Here is a 25,836-nt window from a genome sequence, read left to right on the forward strand (position 1 = left end):
ATTTATGTTTACTTTCTGTTTTAAAAATGTGCATATATGTACATAAGTATGAAACGATTACATAAAAAATATCTTAATCTTTAATTAATCTGTATAAAATTCTATTTTATTCAGATTATTCAAAAATTTTACCATGACAAGTATTCAAAGAATTTTTCAAATTAAATTTATATCGTTATTATTTGTTGTTGTAAATAAGGCTTAATAATTAAATCTTTGAAAAATCGCCTATAATAACCTAGAAATTGGATACATTCCGATGTAACCTTATTTAATTGGTCACATGGAAAGAACGTATCAAGACTTATTTTACAAAAATTAGTATATGACATATTTTAAGGTTAGGTACATTTACAAATTATTGGACTTCACATTTGCTTCTGTTGAGATTGCAGAGGAAGATTTGCACAGAGCACATAAGTATTATTTTCTCGGCTTTCTCAGCAAAAATTAAATTTATAAAAATGGCCATTAATTCAAGCACAAAGCAAAAAATCGCAATAGTCTTAGATGTCAGCAAAGTTATATTTCATTGGGGTTTTATTCCTACAGTCCTCTTTTTAGGTTAGATTTTCCAATTTCTCCTTATAATGTATTTACTGAAAATAGTTACTGATATTTATAACACAATATTTATAAATGTTTTATAACTAAATATACTTAAATTTAAATATATTTTTAGGATTCAGAAAAGGTGCTGATCCTGGCATGCCTCCACTATCGCTTATGAAGTAGGTTATCTTTTATATACAATAATATAAATGAAAGAAAAAGAATATCCATTTCTAATATTGATAAAACTACAAACTCATAATAAAACATATTTATTTCTTTTACAGCTTACTGTGGCAATAATATAATTTTATTAATTAATACTAAGAATTTTCTTTTTCTATGAACAAAATTTCCTTTTAATACAGTCATATCTAAACAATTATTTAATCATGAGATTCATACTTGTTAAATAAACACTTTGTTAATGTTCCATCTTGAAATAACTTTTTCTTATTGTAAATGTTATATGCTAGTCGCACATATAACGAAAAAATATTCTTAAACAATCATTTTAAATATATATGTACATTTTATATTCATAGAGAGAGAAAGAGAGACCTTTGTGTTTTATAAATTATTCATGTTAACAAATGAAATACGATAAATCAGTAAATAAATAGTAATATTTAATGCTTTAAGAGAAAATGAGAACAGATTTGATCACATTATTACCTATTCTTTACTATTAAAAATATATAAATATTTTTATTTGTACACAATTGTAACACCTATACTAATTAATTAACGGAAACTATATATTAGAATGTCATCATCTTTCCGAAAATTAAATAAAAAGTTATAATTGATGTAACTCTTAATAATTATATTACCAAAAAACTGATATCATTAGTTTGTTACATTATTCCAAATGTACTTTATTAGATAATAATACATATTATTACACAAAAAATTATCTCTTATCTCATTTAGCATTCTCAAGCCATTTTTCCTTTTTGTTCGTAAAAATATGCAATTCTAATTCGTACAATAAAATTTCAAAGAAAAATTATATTTATTTCTCGAACAGAATTCCTATAGTATTCTTTATATTGCAATTTGCAAGTCATCATACAGTATTTTTATTCAGGGTTTAATAGGATAAATATTTTTTTAAAAATGTTGGATTGCAGTATTAAATACATATATGTATACATATATATTCGCTTTTCATTAATGAACAATAAAATATACTTTGTTTGCAATTATTTTACTTAGTTTATAAGTATTTATATTCATAACATAATGATCTATGTCAGATATAAATTAATGTAAAAATAAATAGGAAAAAGAAATAGTTTCATTATATTTCTTAATATTTTTAGAAATTATAATATTGTAATTTAATATTTGTTTATTGTATTTTGTGTACTTTATTATTCTAACTTATAATTAGTAGCTAAAATTTAGTGTTTCATCAGCGCCATCACATTATAACGTCACAGTTGATAACATCCAGAAGCATTTGGCAACCACGCGCTCCAGTCGAGAAATTTTTCAATGAACCCAAAGTTTATAAAAGTATCGACAAAATGAGTGAGCCTCAATTAAAGAGAGTGAAGATGTCGAGTTCACTAGTCCAATTAAAGGAGATGACAACAGTTGTCGCCGATACCGGTGACTTTGAAGGTAAGTAAATAATAATTTGAGTAATCAAAAATATGTTTGAAATCGTACGATCCCGGGCAAAGGTGAAGGTGACCAAACCTAGTTTTTGTAGACGTAAAACGACGCATGATTTATTTTTTATATCATATTTACGACTCATTCTTTATATTTATATAATATATGTGGTATATTTAAACAATAATGATTCTATATATATTAAATTTATAATATCAAAAAGAAATAAAATTATAGTTTTATAAATAAAAATTAGATATATATATATATATATGAACAGTATTAATCCAAGAGCCAGACAGACAGCATGTAGTTTACCAAAGTCCAAATTTCGTCCAGTTGGGATGTTATTACTGGAGAAAATGTCTGTTGTATAAAATGTAGGCTCCCAATACTACAATTAATATAATATTAAAATTTCAGATGTGTTAAAATACATTTGAAATTTGATTTTTTTTGGCACTTTGAAAAGTGTCTGCCATAACTTCAAAACCATCACAATTGTGTGCCATTATCTTTTTTTAATAATAATAATAGTAAATAATGAAATATTCAAATGGCAGCCTTAGTAAAATGCTTCTGTAGTTTGTCTAAATTTTGTACCTTTGCTACCTGAGTGACACCATATGGACCTCTGCCGAGCTTAGTCTCCCTCTAATGTATAGTAGGTATAAGAAATTGACTGGATGAAATTTGGACTGTGGTAAAATACATGCTGTGTGCCGGCCACTTGCTCTTGGATTATATGTTAATAATGATAGCATGACCGTTTAAAAAATGTTCATACATAGAATAATAAGGGATATATTTATTATTACGTGTTTCAAGTACTTGAAACGGAATTAATTTTAAATAAAGAAGGCAATGCTAATGTCAGAATCATTAATTAGCTTGTAACTAATTATTGAAAAATATAAAATAAAGTATATTTATTTATATATATTGCAATGTTCATATGCAAACTTGCTTTGACAATAAATATAATAAAGTAAATTATTATTTAATGTGTGTGTGTTATAATATCTTAGCATAGTAAGTAAATGTATTCATGTTTAATAATAAAAATTAGGATTATTGGCTCCGATTAAATAATTGAGAATGTTGAATTGAATCATTAATGGATTATATTTTATAAAATATCTTTGGAAATAATAAAAACTTCCAAAAAGTAAAGATAATAATTATAACTTTATACATGGGGCTTAATCTTTAATTATAGCTATGAAACAATTCAAACCAACGGATGCAACTACTAACCCATCTTTGATTCTTGCTGCTGCCAGTCAAAAGAAATATGCTCATTTAATTGATAAAGCTGTTCATTATGGCAAGAAGACTGAATCGTAAGTAAAAATATTTGCTTATTCTTGCATTTTTTAATTAAAATTGTATTTTATTATTAGTACGCCAGAAAAACAAATTGAAGCAGCATTAGATTTGACGTGTGTCTTGTTTGGTAAAGAGATACTTAATATTATACCTGGAAGAGTTTCTACTGAAGTAGATGCTCGACTATCATTCAATAAAAATGGTAGTATTGAAAAAGCAAAAAGATTAATTGATTTATATGAAGAGAATGGAGTAAGCAAGGAACGTGTATTAATTAAATTAGCTTCTACCTGGGAAGGTATTCAAGCTGCAAAGTAAGTGTTTTTATATATAAATTAAATTATCATTATATTAATAATATTTGAAATGTAATATACTTTAATATATAATTTTATAGAGAACTTGAGGAAAAATATGGCATTCATTGCAATCTAACTCTTTTATTTTCTTTCCCCCAAGCTGTCGCTTGTGCAGAAGCTGGAGTAACTCTTATTTCACCTTTTGTTGGCAGAATCCTTGATTGGTAAATGCTCTGCTTAACTTAATATTTAAAATTTATATATATTCATATTAATTTTGTTTACAGGTATGTAGAGAAAACAGGTATAAAATCTTATGAAGCTAAAGAAGATCCAGGGGTATTGTCAGTTAAAAAAATTTATAATTATTACAAAAAGTTTGGTTATAAAACTGTTGTAATGGGTGCTTCGTTTAGAAATACAGGTAAATTTATAATAAATTAAAAACAAATTAATGTATAGACATTTTAATATATACAAATTTTAGATGAAATTAAACAATTGGCCGGTTGTGATTTCTTAACTATTAGTCCAAAATTATTGGAAGAATTAGAAAAAAGCAACGAACCTATTCATAAAGTATTAACGGAGGATGCTGCTAAGAAAAGTGACTTACAAAAAATTAGTTTAAATGAAGCTAAATTCAGATGGCTTTTAAATGAAGATCAAATGGCAACTGATAAACTAAGTGAAGGTATTCGTAAGTTTGCAGTAGATGTACGTAAACTCGAAAAACTATTACAAGAAAAATTACAAGCATAAGCATTTTAAAAAATAATTGCTCACAGGTGCAATAAATAATTATTTTTTAAAAATACTTATTAAAGATATAAATGTAAATTTATACATTTCTGTTTGAAATTCTACTATTTGTAAAAAGTATGGTCTATTATGTATACATTTATTTTATATATATATTTATATAAAGAATCATGTATATATATACTTACACACATGTGTACCTCCTCAAAGATCCTTATATAGTTATTGTATAAATATTGACCTACTTTACACTGCTTAAAATTTGTAATTATTTACCTGTGCTTTTTTTATACACGTACATTTCTACTATTGCTTCTGCAACGTTTTTGTAGTCTTATTTATACGTTTTCATGAAAGCTTCCTTTTTTTTTATTAGTTTTCACAGTGACACTATGAAAAGTGTCACTTATAAAACAATCTCCATAAACTTAAAATCTCATAGAAAATATTTAACTTGAGTTATAGAGCATTGTATTTATGAATTCAAAACTACATGAAAAAAATACAAATATAACATATAAAAATAAATAGTTCAAGGTTTAAAAGGAACGTAGTACTTATTAAGTTAACATGGGTACAAAATGTAATTTTTATAAGGTTATAAGCAATTTTTAGTTTCGATAATAGTAGTGACTTAGTAGCTTATGCTCATTGTATATGGTATGTGAATAAAAAGGATTATCAGAAATTATCTCAGTCTATTCCGATATTGAAAAATAGTATTGCATATCTATATTTGTTTCAACTACTGTTGATCCACTTAGAAAATGTGTCTCAAAGTTATGTTTCCAAGCCCCTTAAGTTTTATCATAATGATTATTATGTATTAACATTAATAATAATAATCTTACATAGCAATTATGCACATACACATACTTTTTTTTTATATTTATACACAATTGCTATAATATTAAATTTTTTAATTAGTAAAGAATTATTTAAGATTTATTGCAGTAACATAATACAGCATTTATTTTCTTAATATTTTTAAAATTAAAATATTTACAGTGTGTAAAATTATAAGATCACATGATAAAATTCGTGCTAAATTTCAAACTAACATTTTTATCAACATAACGAGTGTACACTTTATGTAATTATGTTTACATAAAAAATATTCTCGCGTGAAGATTATGTTTAAAAAAGTACTACGATCATACATATGTTTTATAAACATGATTTGTGAATGGAATACTTTGCGTAGAAAAAAATTATTGTATTAAATCAAACAATTATGTGTTTTTAGCAATTTCAACCATATAAATTTACATTTTAAATGTAAAGATATATAAAAGGCTATAATGTAAATTTTTTAAAAATAATCCCTGGATACTTTTAATTTAAAGAAGAAGCTTGTTTACAGGATAGAGTACTCTATATTTACATTATGTCAAATGAGGACAACTAAGCGACTGTGCCTATACCAGCCAGCTTTGGTAAAGTAAAAGATTACTCCACTATTTAATATCGCCTAACCTCGTAAAATCATCTGTTGCATAACTTTTATTTTTAAACATGGAGTAATGATTAGTGAATTTAAGTAATGGAAGAGCAGATTGATTGATAATAGAGGATAATGAATCATTTTACTTTTAACCAAAAATTTATATGACTCGAATTTAAGTAATGTAAATACGTGACAGTAATATTTGTTCTTTGTAAATTTCCAGTTGTTTTACAAATTTGTCTATTTTTTCTTCAAACTGCAATCAAATCAACTAAAACCATCAAAATTCTATACTATAATCTATATATATAACATAATATAATATATATATATATATTATAATCATAATTTTATAACAAGTAAAGAAAAGTTTATATCTATTCTCATTTATTAAATTTTAGTATATCGAAAATGCATATATTTTTACAGCATACGAACAAGTAGGCGATTTTATTTTGCTGCCTAGAATAGCTTAATTTTCATTTTGATATGTTTTGTAACAATTAAACACAATTTCCAACTTACTATAACCTTTAATTCTTATAATTTTAACAAATATTTCCATACTGGTTTAGAAATGTTTTTTTCTTGATTTATTATTACATTTCAAATAAATATAAATGCTCCTGATCGATATCATATTCTTTGCTATAAAATAAAATACAATTTGTGCTAAAGGAATTTTCCTATCAGTGCAAAATCAGTAATAGAGTTATTAACGTAACATTACGTGAATGTGAGAAAAATACGTGATATGGAAAGATAGATATTTACTTCAACGAGAAGGTCATGGAGTAGGGGAATATGATTAGATAGTGTTTCCATTATTATTTCTTTATAGTTCTACGTGTTTTCTTTTTCTTTACCGAAATTAAATTATTATTTCATAAACTATTTTATCTTACAATTAACTATATTAAAATAATTTACAAAGTGCATTTAATAATAACTTATAAAGTATAATTTATTTTTCAACAAAAATCTACATTTTAACAATATGGCAACATTAGATGTAAAAAAATTGAAAATTACATGCAGACCGTTACATGTACCAAGTCTTAATGAAATAAAAACTGGTAAATATTATTGATTTATTAATGATTATACAGATTTAACTGATTTTTTAGTATCCTTAATTTTATCTAATACATCATGTTACAGTTTTAGAAGAAGGATTATCTACAAATTTTGCTGAAGTTAAAGTAGAAGTTGTGAATTGTCCAGACTTAACAAAAGAACCATTTTTACTTTCTGCTTCAGGTATTATTTTATTTGAATTTTATCACTTTTATTATTATGCTAAATATTAAGTTTTACTTTAACTTATGTTGATAGAATTCATATATATTAGTAACAAAATTATTTTAAATGTCATCAGGTTTAAGTGGTAATCCTACCATTTTTGAAATTGGAGGTCCATCTTACCTGTTACCTATTGTTCAAAAGGATAAGTTATATGATATTCATGAGCTTTTGAAACACATAAATTATTCTGATAAGTCTTTTATTATCGGTGCAGGAGCTGGGCCATGGCCATATATAAATTCTAATTGTGAAGTATGAGAATGATTATACATATATATATATATATATATATATATACATTTCACATTTATTTATTTTTATATTATAATTATTAATATTTTAGTTAATGATGAATTTAGTTATTTCATCATCTGGAATAAAGAATGAAACACGAATTGCTTCAGTTGATAAATCAAGTGGAAATTGTAAACTTGAAACATTAAATGATAATGAAACGCGACTTGCACTATTAGCAAATCTTTTTATAAGTAAAGGTGAAACAGGATCCGTTTTAAAAGTGCATGTTAAGAGGCGTACTGGCAAGGATGACTTCGTAGCTTGCATGCAAAAAGCACTTGCACATCATTATAAAGATAAACTTGTTGGTAAGTAAACTATATACAGGGTGTCCAAAACTTCGATGACCAAACTGCAAAAGTCTAATCTTCATTTAAGAAAAAGAAAAAATAGTATGCAAAGTTTATCAAGAAACATTTTGTTACAGAGTTATGAACGTATTATATTAAATATAATTAAATCTAAAATATTAAATATAGATAATTAGATATAATAAAAAAAATTACCAGAAGTTTTTCAAGACACATTTCAAAATGCTATCCTTGTTCTCGAATGCGATCTTAATATCGATTGATAGTAGAAATAATAACAACGTGGTTCGTGAGAATTTTCTTGAGTTTTCATGATTGTGTTTTTAATTCTTTGTTCTAGTTTCTCATGTGAAGTAATTTTTGTAGTATAAATTTTTTGTTTGAGGACTTCTCATAAGTAAAAATCAAAAGATGTAAAGACAATGTTAGAGCTACATATAAACATTCAAAATTTATTTATAATTCTGTACAAAAGTATTTCCTGTCAAACTTTACATAATATTTTATTCTTTTTAAGTGTAGATTAAACCCTTGCAGTTTAGCCTTAAGTTTAAAATATCTTGTGTATATATATAATTCATTATCAGTCTTATTTAAATAAGAAACTTTAGTACTATTTTTTAAATAGGCTTTGGTGGAACATTTTTAATCAACGAGGGGAAAGTAAAACAGCATGTTATGCCAGATTTTTCCTCTATACCATTAGACAATGTACAACAACTAGATGATTGGTTAAATTTTTACAATATGTCAACTCCTCTTGTAGCTGTTGGTACATTTGTAAGCTCAGAAACAGTAAGTTTATATTAAAATTTATAATATATTTACTTAGAACTAAAATAATTGAAGACAAATACAAAAATTTATAAGCTTATTGTTAAAAATACTTATTCAGAAAATAAATTATCTTTTGTTAATTCTGTTTAATAAGTTATGGTTTATGAAGTTATCATAACAGGTTGTCATATCGATTGAAAACTTTATAATATTTTTATAGGATTTGGATCTGAGAGTACAACATTTTCACAGTTTTTCACATCATGGTGAAGGAGGACATTATCATATCGACACTACTCCTGAAACCATAGAATATTTGGGATATTTTAATTTAGGAAATAATTTATATCGTATTGATCAACCGGCCAAGAGTTTAAAATTTGGGAAGGATTAACTTATTGTATGCATATAAATTATTGGTTTTACCAATACAAGTAATATTAGAATATTCAATAATAAAGATATACTGGTGATGTTTATTTATATTTAAAATACTGAAAAAATTCTTATATTACTTATAAAGCAATTCAATATTTATATAGTTTTATTTTATTTGTGTACGTGTGGTCACATACACAGGTAATATAATTATACTTATTGACAATAATATATTTAACATTATCATGAAATACATATTAAAATATGTAGACATGCATTATACCATAGAAAATTAATAAAAATATATTTTATCTAGCTTAATCTTTTTATATCCATACAGACACTTTTTCTTTTATTGTATAAATTTTTTGCATTATATATATTACAATTACAACTTTAATGTAGACGTTTGATACTACTTTATTTCACTCCACCTGTTAGGGATTATTAATCCTCTTTTAATCTTTACGACGCATTAAGCTATATGGTAATTCTCTGCAAAAGGTGTACTGTAGACAATAGTCTGTTATATGTATTACTTTCAAGAAAATTGTGTATAGTGCAGGTTTACAATCATTTTAGTTATGAAGTTCAGCATTAAATCTACAACTTCCTACAATAGTATCCACCCTACTTATCATTATAATGAACAATTTGCTAACAACATTGAAACGTACCAGGAAGGTACAAAATGGTTTGGTATACTTTTAGCATTCCTATCTGGTACATTTTTTACAATCAGCTCTGCTTTAGTAAAAGCAATCCGTAATGTTGATCCAATGATATTGCTAATTATTAGAGCAGTTCTGCAAATATTAGTAATGGTTATTGTTGCGATTAAAACAACTAAGAATATACTAGGACCTAAAAATCAACAGATGCTTATACACCTTCAGGTACGTATACTGACATATATGTGCTAACATTTTGTTATTTATTTATTCGTATTTTTTTCTATCAATAATACTTGAGTTTATTTATTTTACAAATGATTTTTTACACGATATTTCTGTTATAAAAATTTTGTAAAATTTTAACATACTATAATATTAAATTTTATGTAATGTTGTGCAAATTAAAATTAAAATTAATAATATTCTAAAATTGGAACTTTTTTAAATGTGCAAATTTTCTCTAGGGTTTTGTAGGTGGAATGACTTTATCATTATTATACTACAGCTTTAGAAAATTACCTTTGGGGGATGCTACAACAATTATATTTAGTTCTCCAATTATTGTTATTGTACTTTCCTTTGTATTCCTAAAAGAACCATGTGGTTTGTTGCGCATAATAGTTGCCTGTGTGCTCTTTACGGGTGTTATACTTGTAGCCAGGCCACCATTATTATTTCAGGTAAAAAAATTATTTATATTGAATAAAATATAGATATTTTTTATTTTACAACCAAAAATAATATGTATCACCTATGCATCATATAATGTTAAAAGTAAAAGCAATGTGTTAACAATGTTTATAGTTAGATATTTTTGATTAAAATGTTAGATATTCAATAATTATTTCATTGAACACATTTAAGGACTTACCAGTTATCCGATATACATTTATGTACGATATTAAGAAGATTCATATTATAATTTTGTGTTGCAGATACATAAAGCAGAACCATACGATGTTATAGGGTATGTATTTGCACTGACAGCAGCTCTATTTACAGCCTTAAATATTGTGATAATGAGAAAATGTCAGGAAATACACTATTCCATAATTGTTCTAAATTTATCTACATGGTCACTCATGGCAGCAACGTTTTTCTTCTTCATTATTCCTGGAAATAATGAACACAAGTTGATTTTACCAAATGACTGGTTTACATGGGGCAAAATACTTTCTTTATCAATAACTGGACTTTGTGGGCAAGCTCTTGTAACGAAAGCTTTAAAAATTGAAGGAGCAGGAAAAGTATCGATTACTAGATCATTAGATATTATTCTAGCATATATTGTACAAATATATGTTTTTGAAGAAGAACCATCATCAACAAGTGTCATTGGAGCAATATTAATTATCTTTTCTGTCTTATGTATGGGATTTGAAAAAGAAATTTATGGTATTTGTGACTTTATTCCCTAAATAAACATACAGTTTATTAAATTTTTTATCTGCTCTTAACTTAAATACAATTAATATCATAGATATATTTATGCATTGCAAAATCATATCAGTTACACTGATAATTCTGTTTCCACTTCTTTCCGCATTGTAACATTTGACTATATTTATTTGAATGAATGAATATCTACATGCATTATGCTTACTGATGCTTCAAATTAAATTTTGTATTTAATCAAATTTCGGTTCATAAGAAACAATAATTAAAATACCTAAAAATGTTCATAAATTATAAGCTATTGCACAAAATAGGAATATAATCAATTTTTGCAAAAATGTTATCTTTACCACAGCAGTGGAGTGTACATATACATACGTTTTTTTTGTATATATATATATATTTTATATATATATATATATATATATATTATATATGTATACATTACACACATACGCGCGCTCACATATGTAACTTCTTTTACACATGCACTTATGCACCTGGGTGTATTTACACATACACAGATAGAATTGACAATGATTTATAATGTGCAATATACTGATCTCTAGAAATTTATATAGTTAAAATATAATTGAGTACATATATACATATGTACATATACATTGCAGTATATATGCATGAATATTATCCTTGATCATGTACGAATTTAGATGATTATATCTTTAATGTAACTGTAATTTAAAAAAAAAGTAAAACTACGATTAACGCAATATCAAATCCAACGCGATGAAATATACATTTTTACTAATCACTCATTGCAAATACAAGTGCATCTTTATGAATGGCAATATAAATCCAATGCTTATATATCTATACATATCTTAGACTTTAATTTGCTAATAAAACGATTTATATACGTGACATTATATAACTATTCAAAATTTTATCATGCAACACATTATTGTAATGCTTAATTTATTGTAGTAATTTTATAAGTTTAAAGAGCCACGACCTACTTACGTATGACTCGCTCTAACGAACGATTGAAAATTATATATATTTTATTAGATCTTGATTTAAGCCCTTCTGTATATTTCCTACATTACTTGCACTATGCTTGCATTCATTAAATGATTTATACAATGTACAATGTGAAAACATATTTTTTTTAAATATAAGATATTACAAGCAGGAATGTGATTTGTGTTAAATTCGATTCATTTATGAAAGTTATATTGTTAAAATTCTTAACCAATTTTTATGACTTATAACTTATGTAAGTAATATTTACACATTATTATCCAGACGCTGTTTCTTTTACTTTATACATAATATAAATTATAAATTCATATTTTACATTGGTCATATATTTTTAATTTTTAAGTCTTATGACATTATAATTTTCTTTTATAATAATACATGTTTTTAAATAGTTTCAATTTTGTCCTCATAAACAGAAGAAGAATAATTAGGCTTTAGCAATGGAAATTATTAGTTGCAAAATATGTACATTATACATTTAAACATAAAATGCTATAATAAAAGTTACGTTGTTAAACGTGATGATGTTCGTTTACCTAAAATGAATTCTTCATTTATCAAATTTTCTGAATCTATCATCAAAATGTGACTCATTTTTGGAAAAATAAAAATGAGTTTATAAATAGGCACTGCATCCCAATCCTGCGGACACAGGGAAGGGTATATCAAATAATAAAATATATTCATTTCTTCAAAAAGAGACTATGTTAAACATTACAGAAAGATTTATCATATTCAAATACTTTTCTGCTATAAAAATACAGCATACATTATTTTTGATTGATTTGCTTTACATAATGCCATTGAAATATAATAAATTTTCTATTAGTTTGATATATATAGATGAAAACTAAAATTTTACTTCCTAGAAACCTAACGCATATTTCAATATTAATATGAAAAATATATATAGAAAAGAATATAGGGCACATAAAATATACATATTAATTGTCGATTTTAAAAGTAAGTATTAATTTTCATAATCGTGTAATTAAAATTCATAATCTAATAGTTTATGGATAAATTATATTTTTATTCGAAGAAGTCCGAGATATATGGTCAATTGCTAAGCTATAATAACACGTTTACAAAAACATCAAACAATAACAAAAAATATTAAACATTGAAAAAATAATAGTTATTTATTTGATAGTTTGTAATATCATTCAGTTTATAAACCTATAGAATTTTTGAATGATACTACAATAATATGTAAAAATATGAAATTAAAGAAACTATTAATTCTAAAATAGATCTTATAATATTGTCTTTTTTGTTTGTTTTAAGGTGAAAGAATAATAAGAATACAATTCTAAGATATGACCTCTTTTATAATAGATATAAAAATTACATTACAGCAAATTTCAATGATTTGTATTCATTCAAATATCGTTATAAACCAATGAAATAAGAAACATACTGTTACTATTTATGTCGAATAAAAGTCTTACAATCATTTTTCATAAAATATTTTTATCATTTAGTGATATTATACTTTAGCGCTTGACAAAAATACCTCTAATTTTCATAATAGATATTATTCAGCTTACAAATCTAAATATACAACAGAATGTACAACAATACATAACAGAATATTCAAAATAACATTTAGTTTTTTAACTTTTTCATTATAATTTACACCTAGTATTTAGTTAATAAAATATAATAATATTTGTATTACACGTCGTGCATTATTCAATTGAATTATTTTAAATTACTGTCATAGATATTATTACACATATTTTTATTAAATTTCAATAACAATTCAGTGTTACTAAAATAAATGTGCGTTTATACAGTAACAATATTACTGATATAATGACAAATGAAACAATAATACTTCTAAACATTAATATACTAAAATTATTGAAAATTAAAAGTTGTTATTTGTATAAACATTATCCTTATAATTCCGAGTGAAATTCGCACACGCGCGCGCATACACACGCACACATATACATGATAATTAAAAATTTAATATAAATTTAATATTAACACTGCTTTTTTAAGAAAAAGATAGTATATTTGTCATAAATTCATAACAGGCTGCACTCAGAAATTATTATAATAAAAATGACTTTTTACTGATTTAATTCAAAAAAGGGTTTGTTGTTTTTTAAGAATAATAAAGTTATTTCTGTAATTATTGCATTTATAATAATCACAGCTATATTAAGTATACACGTGTACACTATTGCTGAGGGAAAAAAATACAATTTTTAAACGAATAATTATATATTAAATCATGATATACTAGAAACAAATTAGATGATAATTTACAAATTTTACCTTTTAATTATACTATACCATTCAAAAAGAAAACAAATGTATAAATAAAATTATCCAATAACACAAGTAACATACTTTCTTGAATTAATTATTTATAGTTGAAATTTTATTTAATTATACACTTCAAGAAAATATGATCTACAACTGATCATTAATAATAAATTATAAATTAATAAATTTCTGGTTTTCAATGTGTCTTATTAAATATTTACTTTCTTAATTGTATGCATATGTATAAAATTATCTGAAATATTTCTTGTTGTTATTTAATTCAAGTTGACGATTACATTCGAATCAAAGTTTTTTTCTTAAAAACATATGTAGTATAAAATGAACATAATGTTACTTAAATAATGTGGTGACACGTTTTTATATTTTTAGAATGGTTGGACAACTTATAATAACTCATAAAATGAAGAACTTTGGAACATATCAAGAACATAAAGTTTGTTCTGCAAAGTAACAAGTAAGGGATACTTTAGCATAAAATAAAGCCAACTTTAATTAACCGAATTTCAATAATTGTTAAAAATTGATTCATTAAACGAGTGCATTTAGAATAGAACAAATTTTCATACCTGCTTTCATAATATTAGACAAATTAAATCAAATATGTATTGGTACATGCACCAAAAGCTCAGCACGACTGGAGAATACCATAGAACACATTTCACATGTGTATTCCAAAGTATCCGGTATTATAGTTTCTGCGACTTCATCCACAGGTGTAATAACACTATGAACAGCCAAGATTCTTTGAGATGTAGATTCCACCTTTACACTAAGTTGAACATTTCCATTCCCAATATTATCATTATTAGTCACTGTATCAATATCAGGAAGAATGGTTTCTTCTTCCGCTGTAACTACGCTAGCTTCAAAAGCAACTTCTAGGCTACCCCCATCTACTGTGTGCTCCTCCATTAACCGTATAGAATTAGTATTTTCTGTATTATTATTATTTTGTGTTTCACCTTCATTTACGTTTTCATTTGGTTCTTCTTTTATATTTATTTGCTTTTGTTTCTTTATTTTCTTAAAAACAGTAGACTTTTTTCTAGATGTTCGATCTAATTTATCATTGTTTATTTTTACAATATTACTATGATTATTACTATGATTACTATCCACAGATTTTTGTACACCAGGCTCTATTTTTATATTTGTTAGTATTGGCTGCTGTACTTGTGTTGATAACTTTACATCTTCTTCCTTTGGCTTTGGAAATGTTGCAGGTGTTAACTGTAATTTTCCCTCAATATGATAACTAACATTTTTTGTTCTTGGTCTATTCCTTTCTCCTCCAGCGAAGATACCCAGTTTATGTTCACTTGGCATTACTTTAGGAGTTCTTGTTACCATCGTTTTGGTTTTTTGACCCTTTTTAACACCATCACTACCCATTTCAACAGGTACTCTTGTTTTTTGAGTGTGTATCATTTTAGGTCTACCTGATTGACATGGTGTTTGTCCTTCATTTTTCTTTTCTTCTTTCCTCAATTTTTTCTTCGATAATTTTGATTTTGCAGGATTCAATTTAGAATTACTTACTATTGAATTTATATTTTGTAAAGAACTTTCAAAACTTTTAAGAACATTTTGATAACCTTCTTCGACATTTGATCTATGTTGTTTATTTTTCCTACCAAGTTTTCGTTTTGTATTGTCATCTGAATCAGATCCACCTTCAAGTGTATCATAATTTTCATTAATTCTCAACATTGTAGTTGTTTCATGAGGCTTCAATTTACGCCTCCTTTTATATTTGCGTGGTCCAGTCTGTGGTTGACGTCTTAGTGCAGTGTTATCATCACAATGTTGAACTATGTGAGCAACAATTTCTTCTGATGTTGCATAAGCATCACCACAAACTTTGCATAAGTATGGTGTAATACTACCAACGCATTTTGGATCAGGACCTGAATGATGAGCTCGTACATGTTCTCTAAGAACTACCTATATAAAATGAAATAGTATTAGTAATCTTTATTAATCTTTATCTCCCTTTTACGGGTTTAAGAAGACTATTCCCTTTACAAACACTAATCATATCTTTCCATCTCTCCGAATTGATATATAATTTACAATTAACTGAATATAATTTTGTAAATGATAAGTTAATATGAAGATATATAATATAACTGTTATATAATTAATCTAACTAATACAACTATTATTTAGATAGTATTAGTAATAGTAATAATCAAATGTAATTACATTTTCATTTCAATGATATATTGTTTTTTTCAAATAGATTAAGAAACACAAAAGTAAAATACAAATTATCTATTAATAAAGGAGACAATGATATTATATATAAATATGATGCTATATAGAAAGTCAGTTAATACCAGTCACCAAAATAAGTTTCATAATTTTATTGGAAAAAAAATGGTTGAAATAAAAATTATTCTTTATCGAGAGGGACACATCATTATGGAGTATATTTTTTCCCCAATGAAAGCACATAGATTGGAAGATTATCCTCATTTTTTTTTTTTTTTAATAGAAACATACTTTTTCTAATACCTACAATTTAGCCCTTTCCAAAACAATTTCAATTGTCGTCTATATTCAAGATCAAAAATGTTTTCCAAACAGAAGACTCAAAATGTTCTCCATAACATGATGTTTTCCTCAATAACAAATAATTTTTATTTCGAACATATTTTTTATCACCAAAATTATCAATCAAAAAAGACATTTTGGTGATTGGTTTTAGTTTACTTTTACTTTGTATATAAATTATTATTCTCTTACTCTTTGATTAAATGCACGAGGACAGATAGCACATCCATATGGTTTTTCGCCTGTATGAATTCGTTCATGTTTTCTCAATGTACCACCATCTGCAAAAGCTTTCCAACAAAACCTGCAACCATAAGGTCTCTCTCCTGTGTGAATACGAATATGTATTTGTTGAGAGCTACGACTTCCAAATGTTTTTCCACATTCACGACAAGGAAATGAACGACCACCCAGGTCTTTATTATGAGAATGACGATGACTCACAAGAGCTCTACCATCAGGAAATTCTTCTCCACATTCATCGCATGCAACCATTTTGTTTCGATGTGAAACCATATGCCTACAAATAAATCCATTTACATTATTTTCTTATTGTATATTGTAAATTTTATAATTTACCTTCGTAATCTAGCTTTGCTATGAAATCGTTTCCCACATTTTGTACAACCAAATGTTTTATCAACATTATGTACCCATGAATGTTTGAGTAAACTGCGTTTGTCTTTACATGTTTTCCCACAAAGCGTACATGTATTTGGTGGAGCATCTTCTGCATGATTCTGACGAACATGCTCTGCAACTTCAGCATCATCACGACATCTCTCCCCACATAATAAGCATCTACGACTAGGAGATCTACATAATGAGATGGAAACAATTATTAGTAAGTTAAGAATTACAATAAAAATATAGAACCTGTCATTAAGAAGGCAGGATATAAATGAGACTAGATTCACAAATAATGTATCTAAACGTAATTAGATATAAAAGGTCAAGAAATCAAAAGAAATTATATTGTATGCAAAAAAAATTATTGTAACTTTTGTAAAGTTTAATAATTGTTAAAAATATATCATACCTAGCATGAAGTTCGGCATGCGCTAATAGAGCTAATGCTTCTTCAAACCACTCGCCACATACATTGCACACATGATGCTGACTTGAACTTTCCATTATGTCCATTTCTTGTTTGACATGAATCCTAATGTAATCAATAGTAAAATGAAAATTATAGTATTATCACAGAATTACAATACTACTTTTTGTAAATGATCAAAAAATTCAAGAAGAAGTAAAATAATTTTTAATTATTTATGTCTATATCAAATTGATAAAAAAATTATATAAAATTACAAAATTTATTCAATAATTTTAATTATTGAAAGAAACCAAAAAATGTAAAGCCTATCATGAACATGATTTATAATAGAACATGTTAATTTTTAAATATAAATAAATGTTTGTTGTATATATACTTTTGAGCAACTCTTTTACTTTGAATATATATATGCCTTACTTTTGATGACGTTTAAGCAAATCTAGGCGATGAAAAGGAACTCCACAAGTGTTGCAATAAAATTCTCCAAATCTCTCATCACCTGTGTATGTAGCATCATTGGTATCATAATCTTCTATGTCCAATTGTGTAGTACCTCCATGTTTAATACGAACATGTTCTCTTAAACTATTAACATCCCAGAACATTTCACTACAAGAAGTACATTCAAATGGACTATCTCCACCATGAACTCGAGCATGGGATGCAAGAGCTTTTTCTCTTGCAAACCCTACACCACAATATTGACAAACATATGGTTTTGTAGGATCTGTAATAGGCCACCGTGGAGGTTGCTGCTCATTAGATACTGGTGATATTTGTTCATTCCATCTTGAACTTGATGGATAATTATTACCACGAACTGGATTTCGATTAGTCATTTCTTCTAATAAGCGCATATCTTCATCCACATAATCGTAAGACTTATTAACATATTTACTCATTTCAGCTTTTACATCATCATTATTTCTTTTGGGAATAGTTGAATTGTTTTTACGTTTTCTTGGTGCATTGGATTGTACTTTCTTACGTCTACCTTTATTAGTTTCTTCTTCCTCGGGAGCTAATGAGTCGTCATCATTTAAATCGTCATCTAAGCCATCCCGAGATGGAGCATAAGCATGAGTTTTTAAATGATTCATAAGATCACATTTTCGTACATAACGAGCTCCGCATAAATTGCAATGATGAGGACGATCAGTTTGATGTGAAACCATATGATTCATTAAATTTGCTTTTTTTCTGAATCTTCGACTACAAAAATCGCATGGATATGGACGAATATTTGTATAGGAATCTTGATCTATAGGTAATGGTATTTCCATGTCATCATATTCTAATAGATTGTCATTAGAAACTTTCGTTTCTGGAATTTCGACGCTTTAATAGAAAATATTTTGTCATTAAATTTTTATCAGATAAATTATCAATTATTATAGTTCACGTACAAGTACATAATTGTGATTTAAATATACAGTATAACAAATGAGTCATTTAATTTGATAATCTTATATTATTCTAAGCAATTTGCAGTATAAAAAAATGTAACAATCTAAAATTTGCTTGAGATTGAAAAGACATAAGCATATAGTCAATATTTTTTTCTTCACTAGTGAAGTTGCATTCATAAATCACGGGCAAACTACTTAAAAAACATGCATTTCTGATCAATAGAAAATCTTAGCATTAGTATCAAAGAATTAATTTGGTGAAGTAGACACTCAAAAATAGTGAAGTACTATTTGGTATGATAATATTGATAATGTTATAAAATCATATTGTACAGACAGATCATTAATGGATTAAAAAAGTATTCACGTTTTCTATCTGAAAACCTACTGTTTTTTCTCTAAAAAAATGTACTATATTCTTTTTTTTACTTTCTCTTTCATGGATTTAAGAGCACTTTTTTATTAACAACTTCTTATATTTATTCAATACTATCAGAAAGGTTAGATCTTTTTCCGTCTCTCTAGAGCCAACAGCACATAGTTTTATCTTTTGTTTCTCTGTACAGGTCACTCATCTATGTTACTAACTGTGTCTACGTAACTTGACTTTAGTGATTGTACTGAGAACTAGTATCCAATGTAGCTAAACCGTAGACTAGAATTTACTATACCAGACGTACTTTGTATAATATCAAAATGATGACAGGTATCCTCTACATGCTGTGTATAACAAAAATAATAAATGTTACATTACAGCTGTATTAATTGTAAAGAAACAATGGTTTGACCATTGCTTAAAATAAACAGTTTTATTAATTTTTCATTAAAATTAATTCAGTATCCTTATCTCTCAATTCATATAATACTTTTTTACTAGATTTTTTATTTTGTTTCAAAAAATAAGATAGTTAGTTGATTATGTTGTATGTTCCTTTCAACGTTAAGAAACTCTAAATTGAATAATTTTATTAAAAAGCAAATAGTTCAGAATAATTCAAGATTGTCAAGTCAAATAACTAGCCTAATATATTTGTTATAAATAAGAATCTTACCCATCATCTGGACCAGATCTATCCCAATTATCTGCAATTACTTCCTCTGTGACTTGTATATTAAGATAATCATGACCTTGATCTTGTGGTACTATATAAATAGAATCCATATCATTAGTCTGAGGAACCATTAAAATCTCAGATTCTGTCGTTGAAGGTACATTGGAAACGGATTCTCCTGTTTCTTCTACTGTAACTTCTTCACAGGCTCCTATTACTTCTTCTTCGGATGCTACCAGTTCTGCTTCCAGACCACATATAACTTCTTCGTGAATCACATTCCCTACCTCTTCCACCCATTGCAAAGTTAAATCACCAGTAACATCCATTTTGTTGACATATAATACTATTTATTTCCAGAAGTCACTGTAATATATAGAATAAATATTCTTTGAATTATAAAATAAAATTATTATTATTAATAGATAGTTTACTCGCTGATAAATAGCATTGACTTATATTGATCAAAAAATAGATCATAAGTATTTCTCTCAGAATTAACATAATTAGTAATAATTTTGTTTAAAGAAAGATTATTTTATTCGTTTCATTAGAAAAATATAAAACAATATTTCAACTTTAAATATTTTAACACTCTACAGAATAATTCAGAGGTAATAGTAGAGTATCAACATATTTAGAATATTGATGTCTAAGGTTATACTATATAGGTTATGACTTTAGAGGTTATAAGTAATCATAACATTAAGTATTAATGTAAGACAACGTAAATGAATAAAATAATCTATGTATAAATTGCATAATACATTAAAAATTAGGAATAAAAAATTGGATAGTAACATTTCACGCATGATAAAAGTAGTAGCCATAGCCTCTATGCTGCCAAGCCTTCTATCATCCAACTACAAATTATAAACTGCTCTACGTATGCACAATTTCATGCGTCAATATAAATTTTTGTATCAGTTTATTGAAAGTCTATATAAGCATAATAATAATAATCTACTTACTGTTAAATTTCATCAACACAATTATTAACCTAACCAAAAATACTTTATGCAGCCGAGAACAGCGTCGACCTTCGGTTGTTTTCAATTTGGAGGGGATACGTTTAGAAATAAATTTAACAAAATGGCCGTCAGATGTTTCCTCAGTGAATAAAGAACATTTTAGATAAGAAATGTCTACCAACATTTGTATATCACTATAAATTGTCCAATATAATTTGAACCAATCACTTAGTGACTTTTATTAATTTTTAAACGTTTGATATTGTACTTGATGTAATTTTTAAATATTATCTATTACTTCAAACATTTAAAGCTATTTTTAAATACGTTTTTCTTGCTTTTTCAGCAATTCAGAAAATTGAAAAACGATAAAAGAACAGCCATTTTACACTTTATATCGATAGACGAAGAACTTATTTGTACATATTTTAAATTTATAATCTTATTTTTGTCTGACACACCAATATAATTTTATTATTGCATGATTACAAAACAATATATTTTCAACAAAATAATTTAATTATAAAGATATATCTGCATATATAATGTACGTATCTAAGAAAATTTTGGTGTCATGTACGTACTCCTTTTCTTACTCGTTTATATATGGTAGACCAAAAGTTTTCAGATGAAGTTACAAGCTAAGTTTAAAATAATGTAAAAATTAAATTAATTAGCCTTTTTCCAGTTTCTACAAAGACTAACTGATTTTTAATGTTACCTAGAAATATTTGTTCCACCCTGTATAATTGGACTAAGTTATGAGTATTCAGCTTTATATTTATACTGAAATGACCAATGAACGCGCAAAAGCAATTGATCGTTTGCCCGCCTTTATGATTTAGAAACATTCAAATTATATTTAATTGTTTAATCGAGTATATATATATATAATAGTTAATATTATGGTTAATAGAATTTTATATATAAAAGATTCCACAGAAATTTACGGAATAACTGAAAAACGTGTTGTTCTTTGCCAATGTACTTTCATACTGATGTGAAAATCAGTTACATAGCACACTACACATTTAATTGTCAATTAACAAGTCTTGTTCCATTTAAATTTATAAGGTAAAACTAACCATTCTAATATACCTACAATATAAGTAGAAATATACACTTTTATTTATAAAATTTTTGTAATTCTTTTTTATATTTTGTAATTTCTTTACATTTTAATTTTTTGTATTTACTCAAGAGATATTAATTGACTAGAATTTCAGATAAATTAATTGATACGACTAATGCTATTAAATATATTAAAATCAAGTTATAAATTTAAATATATGTTAAAAATATAAATAATGGCAATTGCGCAAAAAAACTGGCATTCAACTGTAAGTATACAAAACCAATGTTATATGTTGATAACATTACAATATATTAAGTCAATTATTTTATAAAATTATCTATATTTTCACATATAGGGAAAGCTAAACATAAATTCTAATGAATGTATCAAGTTGTCACGAAATACATCATGGTCAGAAATATCTTCAACTGACAAAATTAAAGGTAAAAATAAAATCAACTATAAAAGTATATATTCATTTTTATATAATTGATTGAATTCAAATTTCCTGTAATTTATTAATATTATTATTTTACTTATATGTGATATATATTGTAATAGTATGACTATATTACATTTTTAGAACGTTCAAAGTATCAACCTGTAAGAATAAGACAATTGCCTGATTCAAAATCAATTTATCAGAGTGGTTTGTATACACATCGATTATTTTCATGATATTTCACATACAATTTATTGCAATTGTCTAAAATTTGTCTATTAAATTAATTTACTTAATTCTAGCACGCAAGAGAGAACCAGAAAGATTAGGAGTTATTTCTAAAGATAAGAAAGTCGAGTTAATTCCAAGCAGTAATGGTATATTTATTATCTTATAATATTTACTTAGCTGTTTCAATTAATCATATTTTTTAATAATATAGCATTGTTATTTTTTATTTAATAATACACATTATTTTAGTTAAAGAAAAGTCACAGCAAAAAAACTTAATGAAGATGAGTCTTCATGATAAAAATATTCAATCAAATTCTAAAAGTAACAGTAAGTTTATTATTTGTTGCTCTTTACAATAATTATCATTTCAACTATTTATTTTTTAACAGTTAGATAAACATATTTTTAACTGTTAAAATATTGTGTTTATTTTATTTTTAGAAAAAGAGATGTCCTTTAATTTAAATAAATGTAATCGAAAAATACGGAGAAATTTAAATTTTAATTTTGTATCTCCAAAAAAACAAATGGACAAAAATACTAGTACAGCGTTACCAGAGGTTCAAGAAAATAAATCAATTTGCTCCAATTCGAAAAATTATCGTCACACAAAAAGTTTTCTTTTACCTCCAAATTTTATAAAAAGTAAGTATTTGAAGGAACAATGTAGTAAAGTTATTCCATCATCTATTACTTTTATGAAAAATGATACGATAACGAATTTAGACGTATCCGAAGCTTCAAAGAACTTACATATTAAAAATCCAAATATGCAAATTTGTTCTTCTATACAAAATACACATGATAATTCGCAAACGGAAGTTAATTTGAAGTCACAAAAACGTTTAAAATATGATTGTGAAAGTAAAAGAAATACATTGCATAAATCAATTGATAACGAAGTCCCATTATTTTGCGATAAAAGTGAATTTATAAGAAAAAATATTACATCAATAGATAATAAAATACAGAAACAAGAACAATACAACATAAATAGAAGTAATTTTTCGATGAATAAAAGTACTGATAATTTACAAAATATATCCAATGAATTAAATAATATAATTCTCACAAAAGGATCAAAAGTGTCTGTAAATGATGATATTACAGACTTTTCAAGGAAAGACTATTTATATGTTGATAAAAATACTATTGTGTCTTTAAAATCCACTTTGGAAGATATGCTAAAAGTATTTCAAGATAATGCTCTAAAAATAGATTTATTACTAAAACATATTAATAAATTATTTCATGTTAATACTGATTTAGTAGAAGAACAAATTCATATTGTTGATTCTAATGATGAAATGATAAAAAAAACTTTGAAATTGAACCTTGAAGAAAAAATAACAGAAGACAATAATATTGATACTGTAAGCAGCATATCAAAGAAAAATAATAATAATAATGCAAAAATGGAAGAGTCAATTGAATTAAACGAAGAAGAGAAAGAAAATATTTTCAAAAACTTAGAATTTCAATCAGATCATACTAATATTGATCACACTAAATCCTTGCAACTAAGTCCACAGGTTCTTCAAATCACTATACCAAATTATACTGAGGTTGGTGAATCAGCCTTACAAGATTACATAAACTTGAAGGCATCTCTTAACTTTTTAGAAACACCATTAAGTAAAAAGTTCCAGCCACGTATACAAAAAAACCAGAATGTAATACCAAATATTCCTAAAGATAAGTCATATCTTTCCACTAAGATTTTTACAGAACTACAAAATTTATATGGCGAATAAGCAAATGTTTGTATGTATATGTGTTGCATATTCATGCATGCTGTCATGCATCTGTACAGTATAATTTTTTAAAAATATCTTAAAATTTATATATATATATATATTCTATCTTTTAAATTTGAAAAACAAATCCTGATAAACTTTGATCCAGATCTAATGTGTTTTTGCAATAAATCGATTTAGCTTTGATATAAATATAGTTCATCATAACGAATGATAGATTTGCTGAATATATAGACATTACCATCGCATAAATAATTGTTTTAAATACCTCTATAAAATTCGATATATTCTTAATTACGTCACATACCATTTAAATGCACATTTATAGTTCTTTTTTTGATTATTAACTCTTACAATTAGTTATTTCTTATTTTTATATAAAAATATTTTATATGTACATGTTGAAACTTAAATCTGTTTAACTCTGGAACAAAAAATTTACAAGTTCATGTTTATTAGGATGTTTTTTTCTCAAATTTAAGACAAATTCAAAACTATAATTAATATAAATTTAATATAAGATTTCATATATGTGTTCTTATTTATTATTTGTATCTTTTAATTTATGTTAATTTACGTTGATTGAATTATATATATATCTGTACATTTTATCAAAGTAAATATTGTACGTTTATGTAATTTTTTATTATTATATAATGTGTATAAATAAAGCCTATACTATTGCAGTATCAAAAAGGATATCTCATATTTCAATATTAAATCTCAGTGGTAAAACAAAATAGAGCAATAAGTATTGAACACGATCATTACAATTAATGACTTATAATTTATATTTATGTAAATAATATAAAAAATTGTAATATGTAC

The 25,836-nt window shown here is 25.6% G+C and overlaps 5 protein-coding genes across 9 annotated transcripts; 4 read left to right on the forward strand and 1 right to left on the reverse strand.

Annotated features, from left to right (window-relative positions):
* Positions 1–1,996: 1,996 nt before the first annotated feature.
* LOC122526137 (transaldolase) lies at positions 1,997–5,253 on the forward strand. Of its 2 annotated transcripts, none has more exons than XM_043649344.1 (6): positions 1,997–2,181; positions 3,395–3,518; positions 3,579–3,818; positions 3,902–4,027; positions 4,091–4,227; positions 4,291–5,253. In XM_043649344.1, the coding sequence occupies exons 1-6, from the start codon at positions 2,085–2,087 to the stop codon at positions 4,563–4,565; spliced, it is 999 nt and encodes a 332-aa protein (XP_043505279.1). In that variant the 5' UTR covers positions 1,997–2,084; the 3' UTR covers positions 4,566–5,253. The 2 variants fall into 2 exon arrangements, with proteins under 2 accessions (XP_043505279.1, XP_043505288.1); XM_043649353.1 differs by lacking the exon at positions 1,997–2,181 and adding an exon at positions 3,117–3,207.
* Positions 5,254–6,918: 1,665 nt separating this feature from the next.
* On the forward strand, positions 6,919–9,178 carry LOC122526149 (ester hydrolase C11orf54 homolog). The gene is made up of 6 exons (XM_043649366.1): positions 6,919–7,088; positions 7,174–7,272; positions 7,391–7,569; positions 7,661–7,922; positions 8,554–8,720; positions 8,923–9,178. Exons 1-6 carry the CDS (start codon positions 7,010–7,012, stop codon positions 9,094–9,096), a joined length of 960 nt encoding a protein of 319 aa, XP_043505301.1. The 5' UTR covers positions 6,919–7,009; the 3' UTR covers positions 9,097–9,178.
* A 219-nt stretch (positions 9,179–9,397) lies between these two features.
* LOC122526169 (solute carrier family 35 member G1-like) lies at positions 9,398–11,199 on the forward strand. The gene is made up of 3 exons (XM_043649380.1): positions 9,398–9,976; positions 10,219–10,434; positions 10,690–11,199. Exons 1-3 carry the CDS (start codon positions 9,665–9,667, stop codon positions 11,170–11,172), a joined length of 1,011 nt encoding a protein of 336 aa, XP_043505315.1. The 5' UTR covers positions 9,398–9,664; the 3' UTR covers positions 11,173–11,199.
* Positions 10,328–21,637, reverse strand: LOC122526158 (zinc finger protein 343). 3 transcript variants are annotated; one of them, XR_006305970.1, is made up of 9 exons: positions 21,501–21,637; positions 20,530–20,895; positions 18,486–19,406; positions 18,048–18,170; positions 17,588–17,824; positions 17,201–17,528; positions 15,019–16,396; positions 10,626–10,867; positions 10,328–10,505 (listed from the first exon to the last, which is right to left on the reverse strand). XR_006305970.1 is itself a non-coding variant. In XM_043649371.1 (8 exons), exons 2-7 carry the CDS (start codon positions 20,856–20,858, stop codon positions 15,047–15,049), a joined length of 3,288 nt encoding a protein of 1,095 aa, XP_043505306.1. In that variant the 5' UTR covers positions 20,859–20,895; positions 21,501–21,637; the 3' UTR covers positions 10,328–10,867; positions 15,019–15,046. The 3 variants fall into 3 exon arrangements, 2 of the variants coding, with proteins under 2 accessions (XP_043505306.1, XP_043505310.1); XM_043649371.1 differs by having other exon boundaries at positions 10,328–10,867; XM_043649375.1 differs by lacking the exons at positions 10,328–10,505; positions 10,626–10,867 and adding an exon at positions 13,879–14,892.
* Positions 21,638–22,750: 1,113 nt separating this feature from the next.
* On the forward strand, positions 22,751–25,489 carry LOC122526173 (uncharacterized protein MAL13P1.304-like). 2 transcript variants are annotated; one of them, XM_043649389.1, is made up of 7 exons: positions 22,751–22,840; positions 22,931–23,018; positions 23,159–23,224; positions 23,320–23,394; positions 23,498–23,578; positions 23,693–23,896; positions 23,978–25,489. In XM_043649389.1, exons 1-7 carry the CDS (start codon positions 22,808–22,810, stop codon positions 25,003–25,005), a joined length of 1,575 nt encoding a protein of 524 aa, XP_043505324.1. In that variant the 5' UTR covers positions 22,751–22,807; the 3' UTR covers positions 25,006–25,489. The 2 variants fall into 2 exon arrangements, with proteins under 2 accessions (XP_043505324.1, XP_043505319.1); XM_043649384.1 differs by having other exon boundaries at positions 23,693–25,488.
* Positions 25,490–25,836: the final 347 nt, after the last annotated feature.

This window comes from Polistes fuscatus, unplaced genomic scaffold (genome assembly GCF_010416935.1).
Source record: "Polistes fuscatus isolate 324 unplaced genomic scaffold, CU_Pfus_HIC Scaffold1, whole genome shotgun sequence".
Classification (NCBI taxonomy): Eukaryota; Metazoa; Arthropoda; class Insecta; order Hymenoptera; family Vespidae; genus Polistes; species Polistes fuscatus.

Coding starts and splice junctions, on each gene's coding strand:
- LOC122526137 (XM_043649344.1), top strand. CDS start 2,085: ATGAGTGAGCCTCAATTAAAGAGAGTGAAGATGTCGAGTTCACTAGTC. Junction 2,182..3,394: donor CGATACCGGTGACTTTGAAG/GTAAGTAAATAA, acceptor CTTTAATTATAG/CTATGAAACAATTCAAACCA. Junction 3,819..3,901: donor GAAGGTATTCAAGCTGCAAA/GTAAGTGTTTTT, acceptor ATAATTTTATAG/AGAACTTGAGGAAAAATATG.
- LOC122526149 (XM_043649366.1), top strand. CDS start 7,010: ATGGCAACATTAGATGTAAAAAAATTGAAAATTACATGCAGACCGTTA. Junction 7,273..7,390: donor ATTTTTACTTTCTGCTTCAG/GTATTATTTTAT, acceptor AAATGTCATCAG/GTTTAAGTGGTAATCCTACC. Junction 8,721..8,922: donor CATTTGTAAGCTCAGAAACA/GTAAGTTTATAT, acceptor ATATTTTTATAG/GATTTGGATCTGAGAGTACA.
- LOC122526169 (XM_043649380.1), top strand. CDS start 9,665: ATGAAGTTCAGCATTAAATCTACAACTTCCTACAATAGTATCCACCCT. Junction 9,977..10,218: donor AGATGCTTATACACCTTCAG/GTACGTATACTG, acceptor AATTTTCTCTAG/GGTTTTGTAGGTGGAATGAC. Junction 10,435..10,689: donor GGCCACCATTATTATTTCAG/GTAAAAAAATTA, acceptor TTTGTGTTGCAG/ATACATAAAGCAGAACCATA.
- LOC122526158 (XM_043649371.1), bottom strand. CDS start 20,858: ATGGATGTTACTGGTGATTTAACTTTGCAATGGGTGGAAGAGGTAGGG. Junction 18,171..18,485: donor TTGCTTAAACGTCATCAAAA/GTAAGGCATATA, acceptor TGATTACATTAG/GATTCATGTCAAACAAGAAA. Junction 16,397..17,200: donor CTCGTGCATTTAATCAAAGA/GTAAGAGAATAA, acceptor CATTTTATATAG/GTAGTTCTTAGAGAACATGT.
- LOC122526173 (XM_043649384.1), top strand. CDS start 22,808: ATGGCAATTGCGCAAAAAAACTGGCATTCAACT. Junction 23,019..23,158: donor TTCAACTGACAAAATTAAAG/GTAAAAATAAAA, acceptor TTACATTTTTAG/AACGTTCAAAGTATCAACCT. Junction 23,395..23,497: donor GTTAATTCCAAGCAGTAATG/GTATATTTATTA, acceptor ACATTATTTTAG/TTAAAGAAAAGTCACAGCAA.